At 41.8% G+C, this 24,921-nt stretch overlaps 1 protein-coding gene across 5 annotated transcripts in view; it reads right to left on the reverse strand.

The window, feature by feature from the left end:
* Positions 1–4,446, reverse strand: part of LOC111247569 (uncharacterized) — a 65,004-nt gene extending 60,558 nt beyond the window's left edge. For 3 of the 5 annotated variants that reach the window (XM_086983405.1, XM_086983402.1, XM_086983403.1), the window contains exon 1: positions 3,731–4,446. Coding sequence is in view for 2 of the 5 variants with exons in the window: in XM_086983406.1 (XP_086839532.1) it covers positions 548–722 (175 nt within the window). In the remaining 3 variants the exon portion in view is untranslated. Of the gene's footprint in view, positions 1–547; positions 2,619–3,730 lie in introns of those variants that run through there. The other 2 variants (XM_086983406.1, XM_086983401.1) reach the window with 2 other exon arrangements.
* Positions 4,447–24,921: the final 20,475 nt, after the last annotated feature.

A 24,921-nucleotide genomic window follows, 5' to 3' on the forward strand; every position in this document is an offset into this window, starting at 1 on the left:
AAACCGCTGCAGCGCAAGGGCACCAAGATCCGGAAAAACGGTTGCCAAGTAAAAAAACCGAGTGGAAGCCTTGCATCCTGAACTAGAAGAGAAATTGGCCGAATGATGCGCCCAAAAAAGTGTTTTGGTGTCACGTACGCAGGCCAGCTTGGTGTCATACCACCGCTGCTCTGGCCACTGACAAGCGCCGGTGTAGGACAAGGAAACTCGCCGAATGGAACTGCGCGCCGCAGTACTAAATGGCTCCACATGATTGCATGGAGCGCTAGGTGTCTTTTGGATCTGGCTGGGTGTGGCAACAACATCGCGAAAAAGCCGGTGTTCCAGCACCTCTTCCACCCATCTCGCTTTGATCGTACCCTCCTTTGTCTCCACCGCTACTCCATTCTTCTCGACGGCCTAATCGCAAAGCCAAAACGACCTAAAGTAACCGAGGAGGGAACGATCGAACGTGAACAGAAGTACGCACACAAAATCGAGGGATGAAAGAGACAGTATAACTGGAACAGAAATTCGAGAGAGAAAAACAGCGAGGATGCATACTTACATATTCCCCCTTCCATTAGTCCACCAGGTTGCCTTGAGCCGTTTCGTCTTCGCATTTTTCGTTCTTCATATCCTCTTTGCGCTGCTCTCTTCATCTTACTTTTATGTCTTCCGCTTTTCGCCGTCGTTTGTTCTTGCCTTAGTGAGATTTCCCCCACCTCGATACTCGTCTGCATGTAGCCTGTAACTGGTAAGCCGTTCCTAGTTCTCTCGATATCTCTCCCTAATTTTGAAAAGCGTCCTTCCTCGTACCACTTCCGCAATGATCGGAACGGAAGGAACGAACGGCGATTAGAGCTGCGGAAAAGAGACTAAGGTATCGCGGGTGCGGAAAACGCCGTAGAACGCAGAAATTGTAATTGGAAAAAGATGCGTGCCACTCTACGTTAAAGCTAACGCAAAAATACAGATATACACGTATATATATAATGTACACATAGCACAAGAATACACAACACACAGGCGCCGCGCATAGAGGACACGTTGCCAGTTAACGCAAGATTAAGTGAAGAGAGCATCAGTCATACACAAACGCGGCCCGACCGCGCTGTTCTAGCCCGGTCCGAACTCAGCCTATAGCTACGTAGACACGGTGCCGTACGGACACAGTGGCTACCAAACACGCGATTTTCCTTTTTGCTTTCACCGTCGGCGTTATATGGCAAGACATGGTCATTTATGTCAGGCTATTACTCAACTGAAAGCCAAAAGCAGCTATCGTAGCGGACACGCAGAACCACAGGATGCAGCACGCAGGTCCTTTCCTTTTATCCTTCCCTCCGGTAATGGGAATAAGTTCCTCGGTAGCGAAGTCGAAGGCATCAACGGCAGCGGACTACCAATAGCCGACCCAAAACAACGATTACAGTAATGGTTAGATAACATCCGCCCATGTATGAGACTATACGAAACACAACCTAGCAAATTGTGGTTGCGGCTTTTCGATTTAGGTTGGCTTAGTGGTCATGGTGTACGGTATTGGTTTTCAAGTTGTTTTTTGGTAGGTGTATTAGTACGTACAAACATAGCAACAGGTGGACAAAAAAACTATAGTGCCAGTACAACTGATATATTAGCAACAACAGCAGAATAATAAACAAGACAAAACAGAAAATATAAATAATTACGCCACCAGTCGCGGCATGATTGCTCTGTGAGACCTCGTATGTCTCTTATTGATCGTATCACTGCAATTGTAAGTCGTATAATTTTGCAATGGCCCCTAATAATTAAGTATTAGGTTTAGTGTTATTAGTAGGAAGTGTACGACATGTAGAGACGACAAAAAGTTATACGATTTGTTACGCGGACGATGTTTCATTGCGACGTTAAACGTAAAGGGCAGCAACCAGCGCAGAATTCAAGCAGTCGTTCATTCCTCGATGGCTGATAGTTCCGTTAAATGGCTTGGTACACGAACCCAAAGCAAAGTCCTCTCCTGCCGACGCTGCCACAAATGGACAATGACGCCTTTATTGAATTAAATAGTTGAACGATAGAATGATACGGGTAAGCGATACGAAAGAGCATGATACGGTTAAGCACCAACGCTATTGCGGGCCCTATAAAAGTCATTTATAGCTGTGACAATCGTTGGATGGAACTAAAGCAAATTACAAGAAGTATCTTGACTTTTGTTTTTGACAACACAGCCCTTACGCAGCCGTGTATATAGATCTTATATTGGCATTTCGGGCGTAAATATCAACAAAGGGAATGCTGCAGCAGTCACTGAAGTAGTGGAGATTTAAAGTTTGAGGATTTCATACTAGGGATATCGCTTAAATATGCTTAAAGGGAAACACTCAAGAAATACCGAAGACTCGAAGGTAAATGAACTCGACCGAGTCCTACGAAGACAAAAATGCTGTCTCAGCTTCACAGCTCTAGGAAACGAAAGGAACGAATTATAATGAATAGAAAAATATGTCAAGAGCAAATCGCCACGTAGTTACTATTATACATTCAATACACGTATTTTGCTACAGTTTTTGCCGAACAAATGGTCTGCAGATGATAAGCCATAAGGCCGGAAACATCGTCCAAGCCGGTGACAGATACGAAGTGGCAGGCCATTGCGTTGCAACCGTAAGTGCTATTGGTAGCAGTATTAGATCGTGGGCGCCAGGGGGGGGGGGGGGTGAAGCTATTAATGGGTCGTGCAAAACTGGTGTCTGCGAGAAGAAAAATTGAACGAGTACCGTGCGAGAAGCAATACAGCAAGCATGCAAGGTCACTAAATCTGAACCTTGAAGACTTCGGGCTGACAAGTCGCCTAGGCCATATTACGACGACGCATGCAAATATCCATTAAAGAACTGTGGTGACGATGCATAACCACCTGGCCGGTTAAAGGCGTATCGCTTTAGGAACCCCATACTGAGCTGGGGAGGGTACATATATATGCGTATATATAAGATATTACGTGGACAGTCATCATAAACAGCTATCAGTTGGGACGCTGTTATGGTGTGAATACCTTAGCCGCTAGCCTGTGTATTATCAGTGTTGACGATATATGATTATATACATGGGGACTAGTAGTTCCCGTAAATTGATTTCACAACGGTTCAGCGCACAACAGTTCAGGGCAATCGCCTGTGCTTCAACTAGCGTGAACTTGTTGACAATTTTGTAAATATTCTAGACGCATAAAAATGGATGTTCGCCCTTGTGCACATGATGGGTTTTTGTTCAAATAGACAAGCAATATACCCAAACAGATTGATAAAGTTTTAGGGAAGAAGTTATCCTTCCATTTCGAGTTCGAAATAAAATTAATATCATTGCTAAATGTGATGATGAAAATTCAACTTATCATTGGGCATCTGCTAAGCCGATGGTCAAATAAGCAGTTTAACTAACCGCGCGGTCCCTGTCGTCTGGTATGGTAGGAAATATCGACAATGCATAGGCGATACTTTTTTTGCAAATTGCTTGTCAAATGACTATATTCTTAAAAATTAGAATAAGGATTTCCAGCCTGTTTTTTTAGTTGAGATCTGATATTCTCTTCGAATAGTTCGTCCACAAACAAACACACAAGTCACAGTTAAAGGGTCGTCGGAGTTTATTCAAGCCTAGAGGAAGATCAAAATTTCCTCTGCTTATCCTGTCAGAATCCGAACGCTCGCTCGCTCAGTCCCAAACCCCGCATCATCGTAGTTAACTTTTGATAACTTACCTTGCAGTAATTTTCACTGACGACTCAAATTCACCGCTGCGGTGGTAACCATTAACACGTCGACCGTTTAAGTCATCTTTCAGTAACGAATGCACACGTGACACAAAACGACACAGAAGGGCACAAATAACGTTTGGGATACTTAGCTTCAAGGCGTCGTGATTGATCTTGTTGTCGTTGTTGCACTTGATTGTCACGAACGCATAAATTCGTTGGTCTTTAATCACCGTGAATTCTGCCACTGGACTGCACTAGACGCTAAACGATTGTGGTTATACATGTGCGAAGAGTCACAGCACTCGTCGCCAACAAAAGCCCAATGTAGCACGTATAACTGTTGCTATGGTTATTTCTGACCATCACTGTCAATCCTCTTCATCCTTTGGCCAAAGCAAAACTCACTTTTGAGCTGCGACCATAAGATCCTTGAATGTATGTATTCGTCCAGTAGTGTAGTCCTGTAGAGTCGAGCAATACGCACTGGAGAAGGTTTATCTTCTCCTGCAGTAAGGGAAAATAGAAAGAAGCGAGCGTAGTGAAAGAGAGGGATGCTAAAATACGAAAATGGCAATTGTAGACTATTGAATCGAACTCCTCCTCATACAACGATCATTGTGGATGAGTGGAGTACTTTCGTTGTTTAGGTGTTTCTGCTGCGATGTAATTTGTTCCGAGGTGCATACCCTGACTCGCCGGCGTGCAAACCTCGTGTGCGATTCCCTGGCCCGCTAAAGCCTTGTTGTCCTTGCCACACTGTCGTACAGTACGGCCCTCCTCCTCGAAGGAGTTTACCCTCGCCGTAGGATTCAGCCACCCTCTCTCAGGCTGGGTGATCCAGGCGACATCTAGCAATTGTACGAGCAGAGTTTCGCACAGTGCAGGGACCATGTTGCATCGAACGGGAAAAGGACTGACCGAAAAAAACTAATATCAGCAGTATCCGCAGGTACTGCGTAGATAGTCAATGGTGCACGTATCGTAGACGGCGACCCTCGGATTTTTTAAATTGTGGCTTCCCTCAGTAGTTATCGCAGTAATTTTAAGTTCGATCGCAATAACGGCACGAACGCCTTTCAATATGCTATTAATCCAATTCGCATTTGTAGGTCGTGCCGCTAGAACCAAAGTTTGCGCTATCAAAGATACAGACTAGCATCCTATCACTTGCACCGGCTAAAGTAAATGAAAAATATGAGACAGTAAAGAAAAAGCAACTTACGAATATATAGATCTGCAACGATATATATACATAGTCTCGTAAAACTATGAGATGACGTTTGCAGATACGTAACCGGTTTCTTGGTATCGTTTCGTAGTAGTAGTAGCAGCAGAACAAGAATATGCAGGTAAATCGCCGGCCGGTGAGAATGGTCACTTGGGAACGATCGAGCTCGATTGAAGGTTATCGATCGCTCATGCCATAGCATGTAGACATCTTTTAAATCTAAAAAGCTAACATGTTTCTGTTGTATATATCAGATAAAAGATATTATTATGAAAATAAATTTATCAATATAAAGCATTTTAATCGCAGTCATACAGTGTTAAACAGATATAATTTATGCATTAATTTAGTTCTCAGCTCGCATTTTCAGTACGCATAGATAAACATATCTATACGTAATGAAGATACTTTTCCAGAATGAGTTTGGAATTAGGGTTTGAGATGAAATTCTACTTCCAAAGGTCATTGGTAGATGTCGGGACAACATCCTATATCATCTGTCACAATTTTCCTTAGAATTTACTGAGTGCCAATTATTACCTCGTCACGCACTAAGGGAATCGTACTAATTGAAAAATGCATAATAACGTCTATACACTTATAAGCGTAACCAGTAAACGTCGAGGTAGTGCCGGAAATGTCTGGTCTTAACAATCGCGCTTTTACGTTTACTAGTCTCAATAGCGCGAACAGGAAACAGGGGCTTTGACCGCCACACTTGGCCTATTTTATTGTTTAGCACATCTAATTTCATTGTTGAATCCTTTTGAGCTTTTAACGTCACTTATCGCAAACAATCTGTCATTTCTAAACGTTTTCGCGTGTGCTTCATGCATCGAAGCGGGCTTAAATCCACTACGTTTAGTACTTTGAGTTTAACACGAGGATGCAAATAGGCAAAATTGTGGAGTTGGGAAGGTACTACCATATAAGCGTGTAGTATGCCTTTTTGGTGATAGTCAGTCTCACTATAAGCATACGGTCGTGACAATTTTTTTCGAAAATACTCTGAAATGTGGTGCATCGGTAGGAACGTACGTCTATGACACATACACTTGCGTATATGAAAAGTGTATTTGAAATTGACGTTTAAGTATACTTAAAGGCAACTTAGTAGTTATAATCTCCTCGTATAACTAGCAATCGGTGATATGTTGTAAGCCCGGAAAAGTGCTGGCCCATATAGCCCTATAGTTGCCATTGATGTTACCACTCTAACTGGCACGTATGGAGCAACTTTAGTGAGTCCAAGCAAGTCTCATGTCGATTCAAAATAGTACCCAACGGTTTTGTGTTAAAGGTACGTGTTATAGGGACCTTAGGATACTTTCTCTCATTCAAATATCACTTTTTACAAGGCATTACATTACTACTACTAAAGTACTATTCACAACTAATGCGCTTGTTGAACTAGCTCGTGGAACTTCGTATGGACTCTAAACGCTAAGTTAAAATATATATGGTAAAATAAGTTCCGCGATAGGTACTCAGAACGCAATATTCGTTCCGTAAAAAAAGATTGTAATTGATCATAATGCCGATTATGAAAAATCGACATTTATCCTATAAAGAGGAAGTTCCGACATCTGGAACAAACTCTTTTGCACAGCTTGTCGTCCATATATAGCGCAGAGCTGAATGGGTCTCCCACGAAGTATTTTGCTTATCGAGTTTCAACTGGTTCTGGGTCTGTGAGATTGGACGTAAAACGCCATGTGCATAGAAGGCGATGCTAATTGACCTACCTAAACCTCGATTCCTGAATGATATGGCTGTTACTTACCACTTTTGGCAAACAAAAGTCATATCATGGCGTTGTCTGTGTAAAGAGAGGATCGAAGACAGCTAGGAGAGAATCAAGAACTTTTTATCTCCCAGTTGTAAGTCTTAGGTAATCGATTCCAGAAAAAATATTTGCCTAGTTATACGTAGGCACAGAATTGTTGGCTTGAACGCGTTCATAATCTTGAGCTTCGTTACGTTACAAGAAACACACGGCTAGATCATTTATGTAACCAGTTACTCTCTTTAGGGTTACACATAGAACATCTATCATATGTGGTTTTTTTTTGGGAAAGAACCGTAATGTATTTTGCAGTGCGCATCTTCGTTCTGTTAGATAAACACAATTGAAAGTATAAACATCGATTGCAGACGAACAGATTCGATATTTTCCGGCACCCTAAATTTTATTTCACTCGCTACTTAAAGCTGAATAGTAAATATGAACGCATGGTCTTATCCGTTGCTAAAGACATAGATAAAATGCTTCTAGGAACCTCTTTCAACAAAGACGACAAATCCACATCAGTCTATTAGAGTCATGTCGATAATATAGCGGGTACTTTACATAAAAGGTCATATGCTTAATTTTAAAAAGGTCCTAGACTAGGGTGAATTTTGAGGCTCGAAAACGCTTCTTAGGAAACGCACATCCAGCTATAAGTATTATATTATATTCCTAGTAAAATATAGTTGTCAAATATCTAAGTATGGTCTATCTTTTTTTTTATTAGTAACTAAAATCCCTGAACAAGTACTTGTCCTAAGTGAATGGACGAGCCAAGGCCCGTCTCGTCCTAGTGATCAAAGGTAACTCAATATGGCCTGTGTCGCTGCTGGGAATGTACAAACACGATTCTACGCATGACGCATAATGATAATCCTTAAAAAAAAAGTCTTTTTTAGCATGCTTTGTCGTATCGGACGGTCGTTTCAAGCCCCAGCAAAAACGCGCTTGTAGATTCTGTCGAGGGCCATGAAAGCCCAAAACGTTATGGCTATTGTGGGTTAATTTTCGAGTGGAATGACTTTTGTTGAAGCCCCAGCTCAAGGTAGGCGACCTTAATTCAACTACCCTTAAATCGACTTTAATTAGAACCACTACCGCTTTCGTATTTTTCGAGCGGTTATGTTAGTGTCGGTTTATGCTGAATTATGTTTTTGCACCCTTTTACAAAAATACAACCGAAAGATGATCGATTAAATATTTATTTAGGTGACAGTCTGTAGGTTGTTGATCCGAATAAGCGCCCAGGTAAATAAATATAGTAACGTTTAACGATATTCCATTATATCTGCATATTCGGCTCTTGGCTTGGACGTACAGCGTTGTCCTGGTCAACGGTCGTAGCTTGCCCAATGTTTGCAGCAGTATAATCAACAATCAGGATAGCAGCAGCAGCAGCAGTGGATAAGGTGGCGCGTAAAAGAGTCGACGGAGCGTCAAGGTCATCAGCCTGCTCTGTCAGTAGCAGCTCGGTAGTCCTATGGGGCGCCAGGATCGATCACTCGTCTCACCATCTGTACTGCAGCCGCGACTAACACCCCTTAACCTCATCCACGTCACGATCACGTACAACAGCTCACTACTGCTGCTGCTGCTCTTTTCAGCTTTTGCTAGTGGTCCACCCGTTTTCTTCGCTTGTGAGGTCCAACGGATCCGGTTGGCCATTGAATGAGCTTTGCTAGAGGCTCAAAAATCGCAGCGGAGTTATCACTAGGGTACTGGCGAAATGAAGAAATAGTAACAGCAGGCCAGCCGTTGAATGGCGATAGACAGTCCTCCTGCCTATGCACCGCAACAGATATGCGCACAGAAGGATACAAATTAATATATATATACATATATATATTAATTATGTATGGATAAAGTATCGCCTGAATATACCTAGTTTTACTAGTTGGCGAATAGTGGACATAAAGTTGCCTTTCGATAAAGCAACTAAGGACACGTCTCCATATACACCTTGACCCTTGGAGGGATACCGAGGGAGCCATAGGTCGTATTGCCAGGTTCGCGTGAGCTATCCGTGCAGATACACCATCTCCTGCTAGGATCCCCCTATACGACAATCTCTGCAAGAGCTGCTGCGTCATAGTGACGCTAGATATACTAGACTGACAGCTTATTCAACCAGAATCCTAATCCAAACCGTGGTGGCTTGGAGGCTTGGTTGTTCAAATGCGATAGACGGTTTTCTTTGGCTCGCAATGAGCGTCTATCGCACAATTGCATCGAGGTAAGAAATGAGAACGCTTGAATTCCTTTGTTGCACTTGTTCTATAGCCTCTACATGGGTATTAGTTACAGTAGGTGCTGGGAGGCACACACATAAATACAATACACGCAAGATTACAGGTTTTTATTCTTCTTAGGGGACCCGACCAGTAAGTGCCGGAATTGGGATTAGTGAACTGGCCTCTACTTTCAAGTAGATCATTGAGACCACTTCTCATAAGTAAGTCACAGCAGTAGAAGTCACGCAAAAATAAGTAAAGGTCATACATCGGGCGTAGTATGCTTTTGAGCTACATTGAATGATGACTTAAGGAACTATGTGAAGTTTAAAATGGCTGTTGCTCCAAAGACCACTACTGGCTTAATACTCTCAATGGGACGAAATATGCTTACAAACACCAAATACATGCGAGACATTGCCTAGGCAGTTCGCATATGAATACAGCATAGCATAGACTAGGTATGTGTATGCATGTGATAATTTTCTACGTTCCTAAATATGGCTGTTAGCGTCGTCGTCCTCGAGTGCATGGGTCCGCTGGGAATTTCTGATGCTCTATGATCCTACGGCCTACCGTAACTATGAAGAGACAAACCGGAAGCCGAGAAAGCGGCGTCGAGGGGAAATACAGAGCCTGTATCAAAATGTGCGGCCGGTGGTCTTACCGCACCTAGTCATGATTCTAAGTGCCAAACAGAACATGAATTACGAGTTGGAGTCGAAAGAGGAGATATAAGAAAGAGTAGCAGGGGATGAAGGGCGCAAAGATGGCCTGCAAAGCGGGCCTAAGGTAGCGTAGCTGCGTTGAGTATTTTTACTGTATGGAGTGCGGCCATGTGTTTCGTTTGGCTTGCTTATTCCTTACTGATTCGAAAGCCAGGCAATAGAATTTGATGCAGTGTTGGACAGCGGCCACCCAGTCGTATGCGGGTTGATCTGACTAAAACCGATAAGAAGGGATAAGCTCGTTATACCCGGTATCCACGGCTCTCGCTCAGTTATTATAGTAACAGGCGTGGCAAGTAGCACAGTGATATGCTATGGGCGCCGTCTATGGCTGGTAGTGGGTGAGGCTTATCCTAACTTAGCACAGCGAGATCGCTAGATCTTGCACTCCGTTCGCCGGTGGGGTGGTTCGATCGTTAGCATTGACAGATTAGCTGCCGATGTTCGCATGCATCCAAGAAGTAGAAAGAACAGCCATTGCTTTACAGGGAAAAATGAGACAGGAGAAGCTATTGCTTGCAGCGCCCAGCCGCCATTGCGTCAAGCGCTAGATCGACACTACTTGGAATATATAGCACGGGAAGGTCTTCACATCCGCACGAACAGTCTTTATCTGTCACCCGGTGTGTGTCACCGGTACGCTCCGCTGTGTTCCTATTGGAAGCAGAGCTTGTGGGTGAATAGGCTAAGATATGCCGGTGGGTTTAGGAACGAAATCGATTTTGGGCGCCGCGGAGCAGCAAAGTTATTAAGCGATGGTCAGTAGTTCTTACTATTCGTTCTTACTACAATACAACTGGGTATATAGTATTAGTCCCCGTGCATTGAGTACCGCTGTCCAGTTCGGCAAGATTTTTCCAACAGTACGCCGCGCTGTGCTACGTTACGTATACAGACGCTGCCGATGATGTGCGACAAGACAACGTAGTGCAAGAAACAGTGGCGGACGAGCGGCCGCGATACGCGACCTGGCCTTTCCGAAACTTATCGTCACTGTCATCGCATCCCTTATGGAAGCATACATGAGCGCAGCACGCTGTATATGCGTTTGCCTGTGTGCATGTAAACCGAAAGGGGTATTTGCCGGCTTCCGCGTATGCTTTCTTGAAGATCATGTATGCCAATGTATGCAGTGATGAGCCAAACGAAGCCTGGCAAAACAACGGCAGCGCACGGCCAAGCGCTACTGTGCCGTATAGGCGTGCAGTGACCGCGTTCTGCAGCCTGCCGCTTGCAAAGAGATACGTGCGCAACGCCAAAAACAGAGCGGATGCGAAGGGAGATAAAGCGACAGTAGCTGCTGGCTTGAAAAGGAAGACAGAAAGCAAGATAGGGAAAAGATGAGGGAAATATATGCCAAACGGCGTCTTTGAGCTTGAGGATGCACGCGGGCAGGAAGAAACACGTTGCCGGCTACGACAGAAACGATGCCGCAAAACATAAAAGCATATCACTCCGTGCTAGCCAGCCTAACATTGGGACGGTGTCGTCCGCGCAGCGACGTCGCAGCGGAAGCGGAACGTGTTTTTCTGTCCGAAAAAGAAGCAAAAGGCTGTTTACTGTAAGTATCTCTCTCCGCTACTCACCGCCGTGGGTACGTACCATTGGCTTCTTTCTTATCCATTCTCGCAGACAATGAATACAAGTGGCGTCACTGCGATTCATCGGTAAGAACGACAGTTGAATGTGGTTAAATGGGCGTTTAGCCTCATACATATTAGAGGGTGGTACCGAGAGGAAACCGAGATGAAGAGGCACGTTTAGACACTCGATAGTAACGGATAGAGGGACAGTTTTTTTAGCCGCATCAACAACCACTATAAGTGTTTGAACGAACTAAGTGAACGAATGATTCGGGCAAGCGTGATGTAAGTATACTTTAGAATGACGTTGAAAAGAAAAGATAGTTCTGGAAAGGGGTAATGCTGGGTGCCATGAAGATTATCGTTGTTTGAACTTTGACGACGGATGTTATTGTGGCTATCGTCGTCATTCTTTGACACACTTATAACGTATGGTTATTGACATTAATACGTCATGAATGGCCTCAAAAACCACACGATCAGTTTGTTTAGGTTAGTCGAATTTATGAGATAAGGTTGACATGTTTTTGAGGACTATAACTGCATAAGCCAATATAAACTAAAACACATGTTTACTGTGCACACTTTTCCTTTCGTACCTTCCTAAGCTATGTTCCTTTTATTGTCCTCCACAAACATAACTAACTCCCCGTTAGTATAATTTCGGGCTCCTCGAACTCGATATATCTGTTACGGCTTCTGTATGGGCGCTAAAAGGTGTTCTGAAAAGCGCCTACTTATCCTTAACATTTGCTACTTTTTTTTTTTTTATTAAAATCACTCACATACTCATGAAGAGTTCTTCAGAGATTGAGGTTGCATGAAATTATTTCCGATCGTCAAGACGAACAATAGAGATGGTATTATAGATTAGTTCGCCTCCAACAATTAATTCTTGTATAGCTATATAGGGACTCGCTGCCGTAAGATAAATCACAACTAACGTATCGTTTTCACAGTAGATATGCAACCAGTATATCTGAGTTTTCATTACCGAAATTGTTGAAATAGGATGGTGGAGATATGCTAATGCTAATACTAGCTTACTTCAACTAAAGTGAGTTAAATTAAATAAGAGCTTTTTTTCAAGCTTGCTGCAAGCTAGTAGTTGCAGTTGTTTAATTTGTTCTGTTAACGGGATTGTCATTATTGAAACACTTGCGCTGTAGGGGGAAACGGAACACCGCCTCATTGAATGTTACTGTCCCTTGAAAGCGCTGCTGATTCCCATACACTGAACCGGTTATGAAAGGTACGAAAAAAAAAAAAACTATGCCATAGATGCGGCGTATCTTCAATCCCCAGTTCCCTTGAAGGTTTGTTTTTGGATAAGGCGTAGTAATGCCCGGCGTTGACACCGGGAACACGGGCTTGTCGAGTTCGATCGAAGAGTGACTTGTCGGTAATGCCTATCCAATTTTAAATGGCTTGGATGAATAGGTCGCGAATGGTCGTATATAATATCGAAATAAAGTTATTTTCATAGAAGCAGTTTGAAGGTAACAACGCTAGATTTCCTTCATTTAGTTCGTATAACTACGTAAAAGTAGGTTACAAGTCCTCGAAACAAGATCATATTTTTAGTTGGCATTATCTGATCTAACGACCATTAGCTCAAAAGAATCTGCTTTGGTATTTGCTCTTGAAAATTCGATCATTTGCTATCTAGAACGAAAACAAACACGAAACCGCGTGTGATTTTGTCACGCTCTGAAGTCGTCTCGAAATTTCTCAACAAGAGCAAATTCAGACAAGAACAAATACATATAGGGGACGGCCCAGATAGAATTTCCACTTAGACATAGCATAAATATGCTAATTACTGGCCACACATGGTCTCGGAGTATGCTAATTACTTGCCCAGCGAACTGCTATGGAGCAATAAATCTTTTATTTTAACTCCGACTAATGAGAAACCTTGTAGAAGCAGAGTTTAGATTAGGCTTGATCGGAAAGATTTCCTCGATGGCCTGTTTATGGCTCTTGAACTTCCATATTTTTTGAACGCTAAACTTTGAATCTACAAGTTACCGACGACCACTGCCAAATTGTAGCCGCACTACAGAAAAGTCTTCATAGTCTTGCAATGCACTAAACCTCATCTGTCATTATCAACAAATTACTGACATGTATACCTTAATCACTTATTAGAGAACTCATGCATAAAAGGCTTAATTAAATCCCACTGCGCCTCATAATTACGATGCATCGCGTCTATTTCATTCTTTGGTTCGACTATAAAATCAGTGTATTTCTCAAAAAACCTGACGAAACACATATCAGTGGTCCTGTACTGTTGCTCGATGAACTACACGATTATATGATATCAATATTTCGTACGGCTGAGCTTCAATAACCTATGTTTTTAGTGCATCTCCTCACGCGTCCCGCTATGATGTAGTTAGTGTCTTTACGCTTTAGTAAGTTTGGTGTCCTTTATATCCGTCTGGACAACTTTCTTTTTTAACGTTCTTGTGCCATGACAAGTTTTGTGTTGACCCCACGCATATTTGTTTTCCCTATCGATAATAAACGGCTTTATTTTATACAATCCGTTTGATATGGCGGACAGGTGCCTAATTATGTTAGTCACCCTTTTCCTTAATGTTACTAAACCGACAATTGTCGAGTAAGAGATTATGTTTGGCGTGTTCCGTTACGTGCCCTGTACGCTGGAAGCGGTAGAGAATAAAGAATTCAACGCAGTTTTCGAAACCAATGACAACTGCTTTCACCATAATAAGTTTTGCGAGAGAGGACACTGCCTGTAATTACAGCTCACAGTCTGCAGTGTAAGGATCGATTTAAGAATCCTACGAGAGGAAATCAACGCTTTTCGTCCGTTTTGTGGGTTGTTTTTGACTGTAATTTGGTCTCCATGCTAGTATAACCTATTCTATTTTGTGGAGATCTTTATTCTGGAGATAGGCGGTAGTAAGACCTCTATTAGAGAGATTCTGTGTATCTTACGCTTGACACATTTTGCCTTCATTACACGTGATGTAATTATCATACCTCCTTCGCAATATACGTCACCGACCTTATTCTGTACAATTTTAATCCTTTCGATTACTTAACTTTAGTTTTTGCTCATATTTTACATATCATACATCTTGTTTAGACTACGTGGAAGAAAGAATTTTCCATTGCAGAACGTTCATTTGAACACATGGAGAAAAGCATAAACAAAATGATAATGGACCAACAACTTATTGTTCTATTGTAAAACCGCTTTGGTCGTTATAGTGCATAACACTGCTATTCCCATGACTTTTGAAAAAGGCGCCCTTTTCACCCGCTGTCAATTATGGCGCATATTTTTTTGTAGTGTATGCAATTTATATTTGGTCGTAATCTACTGCTTAACTGCAATAGGCGGCGGGGCATGGCGCACGCACATTAGCGACAGCCCAGGAGGGAAAGTAGCGCCAGCTTGTGATCGTCTCTGTTCCGGGTTAACGCATCGGCTGCGAAGGGCCACTCCAACGCAAATAGTTAGGGGAGTCAAATAACTATTATAGGGCCGTTTGACAGTTTGTCTGTTTCTAAAAAATGCGCCTCTTATTAGGCTCAGTTGCTAAAGCCTGCGTAGTAGATACGTATATTCAATACAGGAATAGAGAGTACGCAAATAACCAACCTTGGATTCGCCTTATAAACTACATGTTCTATTGGGCTATCTGTGAAAATAGCCGGGTATTAACAAGCTTCATTACTTTAAACTACCATACATGTACATATTATCAATAGATACTTTAGTGATTAAACTCTGTACGCAACTTTCCCTTAACAACAACAAGGGCAACCATTGTCAATCTACCCCTGGAAAATTCTATGGACAAATATAGACGTTGTTCCGCTTGATTAGACTTTAGAACAACAGTTTATGATAGGGAAGACAGTTAGCGAAGTTTTCAAGGTGCAGGGACAGATCAATGAAAGGTTAAGTTTTTAAAAATACAAAATTATGGTAAGTAAGTATATTTGTATATGGTTGGAGCTGATTTGCGGCCAACTTCATGTTAGCAAAGTCCTGTCATGGCAAGGCAAAAAATCGTTTGGAGCGATTGACGACGCTTTTTTTTTTACCGCCAGATAAGAAATGTTTTTTTGGTTCACCAAGGTACAACACACATCATATAAATCCACTGGCAGCACTTCCGGTAACATTACAGGCCATGTGTTATTTTAAAACCCTATAACTCTAACTGAAATTACAGCATAAGTAAACGAATTTTTTATGCTATTTAGAATAGACAAGTGCCTTTTCGTGTGCTTTTCCGTCGTTAGATCTCGCAGCTTTTATCTCAAGTTCGTTAAGGGTCGCCTTAGTGAAATCACGACGCGGTTTTGGGCCTGTCCCCGTAGATCGTTTCGTTGAATTAGCCGTAGCGGTAACTTCATTTCTGCTCAAGCCATAATAACGCTTTGACTTAACTGACTCGGCCATTTTGCCTGCTTGTCTACGCCTTTTGTTGCCAGTCCCACCCCTGTCAAACTCATTCCCTTCACGTTTTCCTATTTATTCTGCTTGAAGCTATTACAGAGAATAATCTTTCACTTCCATACATCTCACACATCCGCATGGTTGTCCCCCTTCCTTCAGCGCACACTCGAAGATGAGAAGAGCGTTGGTCGCTGGACGCTTGGCCACATGTTAGTCTCGCGTTGACGCCCACAAGGGCTACGCGCGTCTGAAGGAACTGTATGTAAAGATATCGCCTAGACGACGACTATAACGACTGGCTTAAGCTGACGCCGTTTCTCTGTTTTGGCTGCTGCCGCCACTGCCTTTGCCGGCAATGGCGGTAGTCTGTACATCGGGGTTGGTGCTGCTGGTTTGCAGTAGCAGTGGCTTGGTTGGCAGTCTACAAAATGCAAATAGCTAAACGAGATAAGATAACGCGGACACCCCTGGGTGGAAGCGTCGATTCTCTCTGTTCTCTTGCGTGCCAGCCTCCTTTCTGGTTCAGTGCATCCAGAGTGACGGCACGAACTGCCACGGCGGTTGCAGTCGATGTGCTTCGCCAGCGACAAACAGCAGGAGCAGCGGCAGATGCCATCTTTGGTGATCTCAACTCAAAGTTCCTCCCTCAGCAGTTACAGGATTATTATTCTCCGGGGTCCACAATATTGAAGTTCTTTGTTTCCTTCTGGCGACAAACGACGAATCTTTTACTTTACTCTACCACCATCTTTTGCACCTTACCTCGATGCAGTGGACATATAAGGCTTTTCCAGTCTGCCCGTCACTTTAGCCTATGCTATTGCTAGATAGGCGATTTCGAAAACTCTCTGCCCATAGACCTCATGAGAGCCTCGTGGCATATATATGTAATTCGCATACAGAATATACGTACACTACCGTCTTCAAAAATACGTAGATGAAGGCCGCGTAGAAGGATGCATAGGAAAATAGCTTCTTCCTCTGACCAAGTTTGATAGGAAAATGATCATCATAAGCATCATTTTTATGTATACGATGGTAGAAGCAGCACGCATGAGCTTATTATGGATCTTTTTAAGGCTTAGCCCAAGGTATATTCACGGTAATGTGAAAAGTTATGACCGCTTCTGTGAAGTCACCTTGCTATTCTTTCTGTGATATTCCAGTCAACATTTCATTCTAATATGTGAAAACCCTATATTCGAAGTTACCAAATAGACGGGCCGCTCTTATATAAAATAACGACAGTCAGCAGCGGAAACCTGCGGGAAGCAGTAGCAAAAAATGTTCTGTCCGATATAGGAATAACGAAACGTGTGTGTACAGTTGGAATACCATAAATGGAACCTCATAACTTCGATCTCCGTGCAAGTCATGCCATTATCGTAAAGGCAAAAATTTCAGTCAGTAAAGGATGAACTGACCACGCAAGAAATACTCACTTCTAATAACGGTCATCGGTAAACCCAAAAATACAATCATCTTTCCTACGCTCGCCGGTTTTTGATTTCATCTCTCTGCAGCCATAGTAGACACTGTGTATCTGTAAAAAGAAAACTTTTTTTTGTACATCATTCATTGCCCTATTTTCAACAAATCGCCGGAGCGATTTCCGCTTGAAATGTTAATGCAATAAGTTTTTGATACGTCCGGAGGCTCAGGTTTCGTGAAACGGCATAACGTACGTACAAATTATAGTCTGAACGGATGCGGACTTGATCGATAACGGCCCTTTCACTTTGGTATTTGGGCAACGGTAAATTGACACGCCCTTACCACAGGAACAATAATTAATGTTTAATTGTGTCGCACTTATTAATCTTATACAAACGAAGACTTAGCCATCGCGAATATAAGTAGGAGAATCGGTCGTTCCCTGTTGCTAAAATACATTTTCTCCATCGAACTTACCTGTTCGTGCCCACTGCTATGCATGGCCGACCAGGTAGAGAGGTTAGAATTGGCCTAATTCCCTTAATGAAAGTCATCTACTCAGTCGACGCTCTCACAATGGAAAACCTAGATATTGTCGCAGAGATACAAAGTAGGGAAACATGCTTTCTCATTCATTCGAGTTTCAAGTTCTATGCAAATATGACTGAATCTCGAGTTTCGTAGTACGCTGATAAGATTCTTACGAAGGAAAGTACCTTTTCTAATGCAAACAAGGCATACTGCCCGAATACGTAGAGAACAGGAAGGAAACATATGAAAAATGTGTCAATGGATCGCGAAGTTCGTGGACATCAAATACACCCTCCTCAGTTTCGGAGTTAGGCTCAGGCCAAATCCTAACACTTTCATTCCATTAAAAAGACAAACTGAATAGCTTATTGATCGCTCATCATATAAAATGTGATGAATCGAAAGGCTGGTTTAAAATTGTTTGCAATAGCCTACAGATTACAGAGTTATGAATTGCACACCGCACATTATATGTTTTTATATTGCGTAATATCGTGGCTCTAGCTTTTCTTGGACTATTGTTACTACTCGAGATTTTTTCAGAGCTCAGTTGCCTTAAGTCAATAAGTCTTTAGAGGGTGCCAATCACTGTTAATCATCAACATGGTCAACCTCAGCTTCAAGTGGTCAGAACGTTTTTGTCTCAAGTCGTCTCGTAACTGAATTATAAATACCCATTAACTTTTAATACAATTATCCTCGCAGCACGGACTTTTATAACAATGCCACATATCGGGTAATTACTACAAGGTACTTACGTAATGTTCGTAAGAAAACCTGCACGAATTATCGGAAAAAATCCGGTCACCTCTGGATCTCTTATTTAAATCAAGTTTACTACAATTCAGCATAAGTCGACCATGCAGTACTCTTAAAACCATTGTTGAAAATACAGAGGGAAGGCTAAATCGTCTGGGCCATGGTATAGACTGCAATACTACCAAAGTGAATGTTGTGTATGTACGTTATGTTATGTATGTAAAAAAGTACGCATGCAACAATAGACTAGCGTTATAGAGATAGAACCAGGTAGCAGAAAATGTCCATGTAATACCTACTCTGTGATTTGCAAGCAAGTGACAAGGGTCATCTGATCGACCCACACCAAATCGTCGCAACGTGTCGGTGTTAAAGGCAGATTAGCACCGGTCCTTACAAACATTGCCTTATTCCCAGCCTATTTGTATGGCGCTATTAACTGGCGTACTTATAAAAATCTACCCAGTGACTATGCACTTACGAGCTAAGACTAATTCATTTTATAGGGAACAGTGTGCAATCGTGCTACGTACCAACTCCTACAACCAACCAACGTAGCATCGCCTTACGAGAAAACAAGGTTTAATCACGAGGCTTTCTGAGTAACGCAAGAAGCCATTGGCGGACTGCTGCCATTAACATGTGCAGAAAATACGCGCGAAATATAATCATAATACCCTTGTCATCATTTGACACATCAGGGCTAAGTGGCTATGCTTTGTTGAAAGTGTGGTAGAACTACACGTTACGGGAAACTGTAAAAAGTTGTAGAACTTTTTTCGTGCCCTCTGGCAGATCATCTGATTCCTAACTTTCAATTATTTATCATTGCATGCGCACCGACGCCTAAATCAAATCAACGATCTCGCCGTAAACAGATAAGAATTTTAAGAATTGCCGAGTTATTGAATTTCGGGGTTTTTGATTATTTCTTTTTAAGCTCTTGGTAAATAGCCCCGGGGAAAACCAGAAACTTTATTCTCAAAATACAGTATTCCTGTTCAAAACATGAAAAAAGGCATGCTTAGTTCCACCAGAAAAATGTTCCTAAATCTGCGTCGATAATATTATATTTAAATTATGTTGACACAAGTTTACCTGTCAACGTACCGTGTACGCAAGTTTCGTTTTCGCAACCTAATATTTATGGACTCGACCGTATGAAATGATTTTTCTTTTGAACAGGGCTCACTAATATCCGTGCGTGTGTGTGTGTGTTGTAAGTTGGCCTTGGTGCAAAATGCAACATATTTACATACGATTTACAATACCTACCCCTATAGGTTCTAAAGCGTTGTGATAGAACTGTAGTATGTCAACAAGACGATAGGTTGTGTGATACGAAGACGTAGGTATGAGAGCGTCCTTCGTTCTTGAACCACGTTCATGTAAGCCGCAGAGTCTTAAGGAAAGTTTTGTGGTTCTGAAGGTAGCACCTTACTGCGCTGTAGAAAGTAGTCATTGGAAGTTACAAAATGAGTAGTCTATGTTTCTTAAGTAATAGCCTTTAATAATGCTATTAAAGAAACAGCGTTCTTTACGTTATCGGGAAACTACAAGTTCTCTACAGCAGCGGGTACAGCGGAAGAAAAAAACATCTACCGGAAGTCAACATTTGTTTACTATTTAGATACAATACCTTGTATTCGTTTTTACACACGCCATTCAGTAGGCTTGATTTCCTGTGAAATTATTTAGTGGTGGGCGTAGGCGTAGTCCGAAAACTCTGCGCTTTTAGCGCAACGGTTTATAGGGAAGCAGACTAATCGAAACCATGCTGTAGCAGCACTTGATGCAATCACTTAATAAATGTTTCGACATTTGTGTGCGCAACTGTCTAAACACTGCGTGGGACGAGCACATTCGCCCATGATCGGCTACTTAGCTCCTACGACTTGAGGATTATCGTTTATATTTTCTTGCTCATTTCTAATAATAAATGTATTGAAGTACTGAAGATGACTATACGTCATGTGGCACCACGATTCAACAACAATGGCTCGAACAAACCTTGTGAAACTATAAATTTACGCAAGTGTTGTATAAATCATAGAACGATAACCTGACGATCGTATTATACAAATAGCACTATGAGGGAATGGTAGATTGTCAATGGTGCCTACTCAGATATACGCAGACTTCAAATCCGAAGCAAGATGCAATTTCTCGGTGTACGTATTAGCCTTTCTCAATATTTTACCTACGTTTAAACTTTCAACCATTAATTAGTCAATAAAAACCAATAGCAACCATCTACTAACTCTGTTGACAGCGGATTGATTAATGTATTGTTGTGTATATAAGCGTTTGTCTCTAAGAGATAAAAACACGGTTCACTGAAAAGGTGCATTCGAATTACCTCTACGGTTCAGCGTCTATGTACGATGTATATATAAACTGAGAGCCTCTGTAGGATGGCCTGCACCGAATGTACCTTTGTCAACGCTGCGTCTAAGTACGAGCAGCTAAACGTGGCGGTATTTGTATTGTGAACATCGTCACACAGTTGCTATTACAAGCGAGATGCGAAAGTAATCAGTTCAGTTATAACAACACAAAGGAGCGAAGGCATGATAAAACAAAAGTTGTTGCAGGTATCAAAGGTATCTGCTATTATTCTGTTTGACGAGAAGCCTGTAGTCGCGCGCCGTATTCCCTTCATATCGTCAGGAGAGACGTCAGGAGCCGCTCTCTGTCCATTGCTCTCATTCGCGTCCTACGTCACTCACCACTCTGTTTGCATTGTCAAGCTCCTGCAACCTATCCTGCCGCAACGGCACATCTTCCACAAAGGCGCTGTCGCACCTGTACTAAAAACATTTTTGTTCTTTTTCCGGTCTGCTTGATTTGCCTACAGCATGTCTATACAGCTTCATTAAAGTTTATTTTAAACAAAAAAAAATTCGCAGAAGTACAGCCCTCTATTGCCTTCATATTCCAGATGACTTCAATATATATCCACATTAAGGCAATACGAAGAGCCAAGGATATGTTGAAGGTGTTTTGCTAAATGATAAAAAAATCACAAAACGTCTCAAAATTATCGGCCAAACGCAATAACGACGAAACACTGAGGCCGCTTAATGTCAGAAGCAAAACACGATAATGACGAGGTCACGATGACGTGGGCTCCAGTACAAAGCATAAGTTTAACGGGTCTGCCAACACGAGAACTAACGACATTTTAGTTGGCCCTGTTATACGACCTTCGAGCTGCTGGTGTTAGGGCTTCGAGAGCTGTTGACAGCGTCACTGCCGATCCGTTAGCACTGTTAGTCTTTATCCGCCCAACGCTTGTGACGGCGTTAGGCTGTTAAAGAGTAATGAGGGAGCATGCCCGCCAATATCAACATAACGCCATCGAACCCGCCTGAAAGATCACCTCCGCTCTATCCTCTGCCCCACTAGGAATGCTCGTTAATTTCCTCGCTCTATAGCCTAGCCTTGCTCAGTGAAACGGGTGCATTCGCCGATTCCTCTACTATACGTTTATGCCCGGTAAGCGTGCTGCTAGCGTTGTTCCTTCGGTCCTGGAGTGTCCTACTATGTCTATGCAGCCTCTTAGCCCGATCTATGCGTGTCTGCGTCTACTTTAGCGGCTTTCTGAGGCCTTCTTTGAATCATCTCCAGGTGCCCTCTGCGTCAAGTCATGGTACACTGTGTGTAGTGAGTCTCCTGTTCCTGCCGGCCTTGCTATACGCTCAAGGCTGGAAATGCCTCCAGTTCGGACCATCTGGCTTGTCCAGATGATATAAGTTTTTCCTTCGTACCGCCCCAACGTGATCGACTAGAACTATTACTAAGAGATAGCCTTCAGTAGTCTTATGTAAAACTAAAAACATCTTCGTTATTTCTGCGGTCCGCTTGATTTGCGTACAGCATGTCTATATAGCTTTATTAAAGTTTATTTTGAACAAAAAAAAATTTAGAGAACCATAGCGAAAAATTATACTACTTTACGGTTAAATGTTATAGTCTTAATAGGCTGTTATGTTAGTAACTGATTCAGAAGTTTTTTGAACATCACTCAATGGCCAGAGCTCATAATTGATAGCAACTTTAGCAGATTATGGATTTCGCAAGCATTTCTTGGTACTAATAAACATACATTATATTAGGTTTATTGAACTTCAGTGATGCGTGTGACCCATATTTACGCGTATCTGTTAATACCGCTGAGCCTCGAAGAGGCACGGCGGCCATTTACAATAGCATATTTTATACACAAGTTTCCAGGTCTGTAGTGCAGTGACAGCATCTGGCGAACCAAAAAATATCAGCTGCGAATTTTCGTACGGTTCGTTCGGTCTAATGCCACTGTTCGAAACACTCAGTATTGCGTTGAGGTCAGGTTTTTTTAATAACTGGAAGTAAATACAGATGAAATCAGTGGATATGAAGTAGGCCAATTGAATCCATTGAATGTATTCGCGTAGACACAAGTTGTCAGTAGAGTATACGGATCTTATTTTAGCTTCGTTTAATACTACGATGAATGAATATGGCACAAACTGTTTAACATAAGATCGGAAACACCCAAAAACCTACCCATCTCTATGAGATAGTTTGGTTTTATTTAGACTATTTTTTTTTTATTTAGACAACTAGTTTTTATTTAGACGCATATTCAGATAGTAATAAAAAAAGGTAGGGGGAGAAATGTAGAAGCACGTTTCTATGAGGATACCAAATTTTGGGCTTAGTTCCATCAGCGATTGAAAATATCAGCTGATGTTTGTAATCCCTCAATATACATAAATATTACAGCTCTATAGGAAACTTGTTCGGCTGATGTAGTTACTTTGGGATCCGCGTGGCATTTGGAAAGCCAATGAAAAAAACCTCGAATCTACAGTTCAGAGCGGTCAAAGGCTATAACTGGTGTACAGTTTTACTTACATTCCAATACCATAGTGTTTCCCTTCTATATATATATATTTACTATTTAACCACTCGCCAGAGGAAGCCATATAAAATTTAGATAATAAACTACAAAAACCGATTTGCTTAATTGAAGAGATCAATTTTTGTTCTGGGGCTTTTGTAGTGGAACATTGTATTGTTAACGTCAGCCTAGCTTCGCTTAAACGTCAAAGGCTTCATTGCCGCTAAGTAAGTTTGAAAGCAAGTGTTTTCTTCACATACGTTTCCCCTCTTCACGAGAGGTTTACGCTAAGGTCTATTAACATTTCTTCACTAGAAACCTATTTACCTGGAACACTGTTTGGAACAATGTTAAAGTAGATCGTACGGTACGATCCCTGTTTGCAGTAGATTCATACATCTAACAGTACAAGGTGAATTTAAGAAGACTGCGCAATCGAATCTTCATTAGATTTAGAATTAGATGTCTCTTCAACATAATCACCCTTATTGTATCAAAAAAGGCTAATTATTTATGGATTTATAATAGTTTAGCTCAGTTAGTTTTTAGTTTATGTAATTATCGTGGTAACAGAATAATGATCAGACCAATTTTACAGATATATGTCTCATGAACTCAAGTTATTTTCCAGCAAGAAAAATAAGGCTCAATACCTAAATACAGTCAGTTAAGAGGAGTTATTCTGCCTGCAGTCAGCTAGCATGTATTCGTTTTTAGGTAAAATATCTGTGACTTAATGTATTGTCAAACGGTAGAAAACGCGTAGCTCTGGATAATGGAACCTTCCAGTTTCTCCATAGGGTACATTTCAGGTTGCTTGAGCTAACCAGAGAATATGTTTTTTTACAGCGAATTTGTTTCCTTTTTTCTAAGACGCTACCTTTATATGCACAAACATTCGGTGGGCAGCTTGGAATTATTCTAGCCTTTAAGATAGCAGCGTTTAGGTTGAGACAAACACTTACTACAGACTCGATGCATTTGTTCAGATTTCTTGTTCAGATCGGCCTTAAACCGCTCACTTCAGAGCCAGTTGCTACAGCACAGATATTGTACATTATTGTAGAGATATTATAGATATTGTACATTATTCGAGGTAGTAGGAACAGAACCAGGAGACACGCGCGTTCGAAAAAGTTCCAGTAGCTTTATGGAAAAAAATTGAACATTTATGAGCTTAAACATTACTTGCATGTAGCCGTTTAGGAATCTGTTATGTTAGTTTTTTTAGAGATCAACGAATAACTCTGAACTCAAGATGGGTCCAGCCTAAGTACAAGATATGCGCTAACTTTCATCGAAGTTTGTTGATGATAATCTTAAATTGAGTAATTACAAAAATTAATCTTCTTGCTGGGATCTACGTTGAAGCACGTGAGCGTTATGCAGGCCAGCATCGAATCGTGTAGCGACCATAATCTTCTGTAGTCCATACACAGCTTCATGAATACGGTAACTGACAGCATCCGTGGACGTCCGCCAGCGCTGTTCTGGCGATTGCAGTATTTTTTTTTCGGTGAAAGTTCTGTCTCTAATACGTACTATGAGATGCAATTTTTATATTCATTACCGGTGTATT

This window comes from Varroa destructor, unplaced genomic scaffold, assembly GCF_002443255.2.
Source record: "Varroa destructor unplaced genomic scaffold, Vdes_3.0 BEIS01000003.1, whole genome shotgun sequence".
Lineage (NCBI taxonomy): Eukaryota > Metazoa > Arthropoda > Arachnida > Mesostigmata > Varroidae > Varroa > Varroa destructor.